General features: G+C 56.1%; 3 protein-coding genes across 3 annotated transcripts in view; 1 reads left to right on the plus strand and 2 right to left on the minus strand.

The window, feature by feature from the left end:
• Nucleotides 1-801: 801 nt before the first annotated feature.
• Nucleotides 802-2,163, minus strand: KVR01_011002 (uncharacterized protein; the record flags this gene model as incomplete). The annotated part of the gene is made up of 4 exons (XM_044794554.1): nt 1,884-2,163; nt 1,759-1,829; nt 1,581-1,677; nt 802-1,515 (listed from the first exon to the last, which is right to left on the minus strand). Exons 1-4 carry the CDS (start codon nt 2,001-2,003, stop codon nt 802-804), a joined length of 1,002 nt encoding a protein of 333 aa, XP_044640149.1. The 5' UTR covers nt 2,004-2,163.
• A 507-nt stretch (nt 2,164-2,670) lies between these two features.
• Nucleotides 2,671-5,273, plus strand: KVR01_010832 (uncharacterized protein). Its single transcript, XM_044794488.1, has 2 exons — nt 2,671-2,945; nt 3,038-5,273. The coding sequence occupies exon 2, from the start codon at nt 3,471-3,473 to the stop codon at nt 5,091-5,093; it is 1,623 nt and encodes a 540-aa protein (XP_044639979.1). The 5' UTR covers nt 2,671-2,945; nt 3,038-3,470; the 3' UTR covers nt 5,094-5,273.
• Nucleotides 5,274-5,636: 363 nt separating this feature from the next.
• KVR01_010773 (uncharacterized protein) overlaps nt 5,637-6,000 on the minus strand; it is a 3,083-nt gene continuing 2,719 nt past the window's right edge. The window contains exon 1 of the mRNA XM_044790318.1: nt 5,637-6,000. This exon is cut by the window's right edge and continues 2,719 nt beyond it. Coding sequence (XP_044639920.1) covers nt 5,918-6,000 — 83 coding nt within the window. The 3' untranslated portion in view covers nt 5,637-5,917.

The following is a 6,000-nucleotide window of genomic DNA, read 5'->3' on the forward strand; positions in this document are numbered from 1 at the left end:
CGAGGACAGGTGCTGGCGTTGGGATTTAAATTTTAAACCCTGGAATATACTAGCCGCACCATTTGCGGAGAAGGTCTTGCTCATCTTTGTTGAAGCGATGGCCGCCCTCTCACCAACACACTCGTTCGGTCCAGATCTCGGGATCCAATAGATATGTTGGCCTTGGACGTTACTGTCTTCATCGCAGCATCCGAATGTCAGAACGAATGAGAACCGCAGAAGTTTGGATCCGATGGAATGGGTACGAAACCGAGACTGGTCAAGGGCATGGGACTGACCGAGGATAAACATCCTCGTGGTATACATCACATCGTTGCTTTTGTATGATTCAACACATGCAGCAACTCAACATACTGGACTTCATGGTTCGAACATTGAAAGCACACTGAGCAGCCTGCACAGCGTGGCCATCTCTGGCATCCCAACATATCGGAGATTCTTCAGTTTTACAGCTACATTACACCTAATGTCTGAGATGTAGTCATGGTATCTTGTAATAGACTAATAGTGGTAGCCAGACTCCCGCGATATGTCCTAGATTCTTATTAGATGAATCTTTTAACCGTACAGAAGTGGCTGAGTAGATCGCAATGATGACCTCGGGATCTTTGAAGAGACGAACGTCGGCAAGCACATGGACAACGCTGGTGATTGTTGGGTCGTCCAGAGTCGCCGCAAAGCATTCCGACCAATTTAAACACAAGAGAACTGGTTGTGGCCAAATGGCGTGCTGGCTGTGCTAGTTAGATTATGAGAAATTAAAAGCCAAAAGCAACCCTAGTTGTGAGGAGGTGCTGAACCTCATGCGATTGCCAACATGTTGGCAGGGCTACCCACACCACCATGGACATTGAGGGGCGCAGAACTTAGGAAGAAGGTCCACCGTCGACGCTCGCGGCATGAAGTAGCGACATCCTCGAGCCAGAGCAATTCCGCGATAGGGCAGCCCCAGCCGGCGAGCAAGACCTCGTGGAATGTAAACCCGGCCTTGTCATGTGTCGGGAAAGCCTCCCAGCCCGGCGAGTCACCACCGACAGCCGCGACGCAACTATCCCAGAGCCACTTTAGTAGTCTCAGGTCTTGGTGCACACCGGCAGACGCGGCCGGCCACGCCTCACCGATTTCTCTCTCCTCATCGGCCCCCAATTCGGCATAGCGAACATGATACCCCGAGCGTATCAGTAAGATATCGCCGGTCCTCAGCTGCAGGGACTCTTGGGACTGTTCTTGCTGCCACTGGAAGCAGGCCATGAGGTCGTCATAGGCGATGGCGTGTGGCCTGACCGCGTCGTACTGCTTCCCGTTGGCGGCGGCCCACGACCAATAATCGATCAGAACCCCACGGCCAGCAACCCCTCCTGCCTCGTGCCACCAGTTCATGCCCAGGCGTGAGTTTCGTGCCTCAAGATCAACAATGTCTTCCAGGGTAGCACCATTGTACCAGAGCTGCTCCTTCTGATAGGCAAAATGGCGCAGGCCATCCCACTGAGAGCTCCTCTGCGTGTTGAAGGTGATCTGTGAGAGACTCAGAGGCCGAGTTTGTCGAGACGGACAGGCTCGGGCAGTGTTGCAATACGTACGACGTCATCCGCAACGCATCCCAGGAGCTTGATGGAGTGCTCGTAGGCGTCCTTGTACCTGGCAAAGGCGGGTGTTGTGGGCTTTCCGACCTCCCAACTGGTCGACCAAATACCTGAGTATCAGCGCAAGTGTGCTCGGGCGAAAAGAGTTGGGCAAGAGAATGAGCAGGTGAGTTACTTCAAGCTGAACCGCAGTCCCTCACGAATTTCGGCAGCGGCGTCCCTCACTACTTGTTGAGACAGCCAGTTCTGCGCGTGGCCATCAGCAAGCAGGCTGTACTAAACTTGATGACTGGATACTACCAATGCCCCTATGTTATCACCCTCGCCCCAAAGCCCCCAGGCCGAGTACGGAGGGTCACCCTTCCGGAGAGGGAGACTGTTGAAGGCCGGTACGGCCTTGTCATTGGCATGCTCGGGCATTTCGAGGTTATGTGCCTGAGTGGATGGAACTGGGCTGGACGGGATCCCAGATGACAGACAGCCAGGTCAGAGTTGATAACGCCAATGGCTGCGGGGTCAGGCCGCCTGGGCATGGTGCTCTGAGGGGAAGGGGTGCCGGCACTGGCTGATTGGCAGCTACACGGGGATCGCCAGACCGGCAGACTGGAATATCAGACTGCCGCTGTGGTGACAGCTGGAGGCGACATTTTGAAGGCTATGATCACATACTTACTCGACTAGGTAGGTACCTAGGTACCTAAGTAAGTATGCTTGCATGGCAGCCTCGAGTCCCAGGGACTGCAAGAGATCTGCAGGGTCCTCTGGACCCTCGTTTATTATTAGCTGTCTTCTCCGTCACAAAAGTACATATCTAAAATCAGAGCAATGACGACCCTGGGGCCACCAGCGGGTTCGGGCGGCCCCACATTACCCCCACACACCCCAGCACCGTGCAGGGCAGGTGCCGTCATGACTTCATCGGTGGCACATGCCCACCTGTGGCTTTGACTGTTCGACGGTGGCGCACAATGAGATCACCCCGTTCGGAGCCGAGTCGGCGCAGGCCTGGCTTGCTTGTGTTAGTTCCGTTCAGAGCAGGGATCGGCCTTGAACATGGCGCCGTCTTTTCCCCCCGGTGTGAAAGCGCCGACGGTCTGGACCGCTAAGGGCCACTACCAGACCAGACTACCGGTTTCCATACCTTTTGGTCGTCATGCCTGTGCCCTTCTCCTTCGCTCTTGCCTCGTTCACTATTGTCCCCTTGTCCTGGCCTGGTTATTGTCCAATGCCAAAAGTGGATAGTCCTCCCAGCTCTCAGCCGCCAGGACAAGTTCGGAAGCACTGGCTGGGTTTAGCATGGAACAATCACTCAACCCCCAGACCTTCTCGTCTCCTCCCGACTCCCTCCTCCACATGGAAAATGTAGCCACTCATTTTTCTTTTCTTTTCTCTTCTTCTTCCTTCCTTCTGTTCCCTGTCAGCCTCAGCACCTGTCTCACAACTGCATTACCTAGCGTGTCTTGAGCATCGTCATCTGCCACCACCACACCTGCTCACACGGCAGCACAGCAGCACAGCAGCACGGTGTCTTCATGTGCCCAAAGACTACGGTCCGATGTCATACCTATCTCGACCCAACCCGGCCCCTCCGATCCTGTCCCCGTCTGTGAGCTCAGTCCGGCCCTCTCACTTGCGTGACCTGGGTGGTGCCGTCTCACGACTCACGGCACAAGTTCATGCACATCGAGATTGCCAGTCACGCGCCTGAATCACCTCGAACTTGCCGCCATACCCTATATCCAGGCCGATGTGGTACTGTGGGCCTGTTCCACCTTGCCCTGCCATATCTACCGGGCTTGCGGTGTTTGCCGAGACATAGGTCCCGCTGTCTGGAAGTCTCTGTTGGTCGCCTTCAGATCCGGCATCGCACACAAGCACTCCCTCCTCATGGCAAACAGCACAGAACCGCCCCAAGACGGGGAGACGCAGTCTCTGGCACATTCCATTAACATTGCAATCGCGCCGAGCCACACAAGGATCAACCGTCTGATTCTCGACCGCATGCCACACGCCGTACCCCCCCGGGCAGAGAACCCCTCGAGTTATATCACCGGCTTATTGCACATTGGCGCCGTCTACATTGCATTCGAGTCCCTCTGGCAAAACATCATTGGCATCCACACCGAGATTGCCCCCCTACCTTACACATATCCCTTTGGGGACCACACCGCCGCCAACCGCCCCGGCCTCGGCCATGGCGCAACACCGCCCCCAGTCCCGGAACGCACGCGGCACATCCTCGAGACAGCATACTGGCCTAACATGTTGCGCGCCGCTCGTGTGAAATCTGACATTCGCGCCATGACCGGCTGGCCGGCACATGTGGTAGACGAACAGTTACGGTCCGCTGGCACCACAGGTGCACTGGGCGCTTATCTCGAACACATCAAAGAAGCCGTCGATAGTAGACCACACATCCTGCTCGCTTATGCCTACAGTCTTTACCTCGCTTTGCTGTCTGGAGGCTCGTACATCCGCACTGAGCTCATGTACCTCAGAGCTGAATTCTGGTTGGCTGTCCCGGATCCTGTCAGGCCAGGCATGATACCCTGTACCAGGGAGGCTAGCGGTGAGCCAGGCACGTTGAGGCGACACTCGGCGTCTGAGTCCGGTTCAGAATCGCCTGGACTTGTCGGCGAAGAACCACCAGTCTCCTTGCCGCTCTCGTTCCTCGATTTCGACACCCCACTTGGCCACGAGAACCCACGGCAGCAGGCCAAGGACCTCAAAGCCGAGTTCAAGAGGCGCTTCGTCCGGGCAGAGCAGGCGCTCACTGAGCCCGAGCGGCGCGACATAGTCGGCGAGTCAATGGTCATCTTCGACCACCTTGAGGCGGTTGTGGGGCAGCTGGATAGGATTTGTAGCAGCGGGGCAGAGGCGTCGCCGCAGGGAAGCTCAAGAAGCCCTTCTACGACTGCCGGTTCGCAGCGGGCAGGGATCGGATCCCGTCTGAGAGATAGCATTGCTATCGCCAAGGGGAGGCTTTTGCGGACGGTGAAAAGGTCGAGTGGCGCGGGTAGCTCCGTCACAGCCACCTCGCCGTCGGCTGTAAGGACGGCTGCAACACCCATGATGAACGACGCCACTGCTAGCCCATCCGACACATCTGAGAGCTTCAACGCATCATCCCTTGCCTCCGCCGGGCTCTCTCAGAGTGCGATCGTGCCGGGCGAGGGCTTCCGGACAGTTCGTTATAGTGACCATAACAGGCAGCTGGATACAAGTGCTGAAGTGGCACGTCGCGAAGCCGGAGGTTACGACGGCACTGCGGAGGGCGACCATGGTAGCGCAGGTCGCGATTACCAGGTCTGCCCCATTGGCCACAGAACATCTACCTCAGTCGCCGCCGGCGCCACAGAGCGCGCCCCTGACCGCGCGATCTACGCCCTTTTGTCGAACATTGCTGTGATATTTGGCATCGCCATGGCTCTGGCCGCATATCTGTTTGTGCGCAGGTGCGATGGGATTGCGACGACGGGTGCAGCTACTTTCATGGGCAAGGACTGGTGATTGCGTGTTGTCATGGAACGCAGTGAGGGTGCATTCAGATTGTCATGAGACATTCGTGGATTCATGGGGTTCCAGGGAGAACGGACTCAATGCACATGGCGTTATGGCGGCTTTCAGATCGGCAGAAGAGGGATGGAAAACCTCGCTCATGATAGAGAAATAGATGAATGATACCCTACGTCTCCTCGATCACAGATTGACAACATAGAAAAAAAGAAAGTTCGGCGTGGCCTCCGCTCAGCTTTCCTCGAGAGATATCGGAATCTCATGGTGTGTGCGGGTGGGCTACCTCGTTCGCGAGCAAGACAGATATATAGCAAAGCCGTCGAAATGAATTTAATGCTCACATGGGCTTCATCATTATATCAGGGACAGGAAGGTTTACGGTATGAATGGGTTTTTATTGCCTTCAAGACGTATGGGCCAATGTCATCCAGGCTATCCTAATGGCCTTTTATTCCAGCTGCGGTATCAAAAACTGATCAATCCTGGGTTGCCATCCAATTGCCCTTCACCTGGTCTCCACCCCCCTCCCCCCCAACGGCCGAAAGGATCATGAGATGCAAGGCCAAACCGTGTCCGCAGATACGCCTATCCCAGTGACTGCCCATCCAGAAAATGCCACAATGCTGTAAGAAATGCCTCGCCTATTCCAACAGGTTTTCAGGCCAAACTGCTCCTCCTGAGGACGGCCTGCGTGGGGACTCAACCCCTGATGCCAAACTGGCCAGGTCTGTCCAAAATGCTGCTCAGGCACACGCGTGTGCATCATGCTTTGGTTCTGTGCCAACAGGCGACAGACTGCGCGCGCCCACTGAGCCCGCTCACCACTCACAAACATCGTCGTCTTCATCAGTGTCCCAGTGGTCGTCCACGTCGGCCCATCCGCAACCCCACCTGCGACCCT

This window comes from Diaporthe batatas (assembly GCF_019321695.1).
Source record: "Diaporthe batatas strain CRI 302-4 chromosome Unknown Contig00014, whole genome shotgun sequence".
NCBI classification, from domain to species: Eukaryota; Fungi; Ascomycota; class Sordariomycetes; order Diaporthales; family Diaporthaceae; genus Diaporthe; species Diaporthe batatas.

Excerpts from the sequence above, each read along its gene's own strand:
- KVR01_010832 (XM_044794488.1), top strand. The coding sequence starts at position 3,471 with ATGGCAAACAGCACAGAACCGCCCCAAGACGGGGAGACGCAGTCTCTG.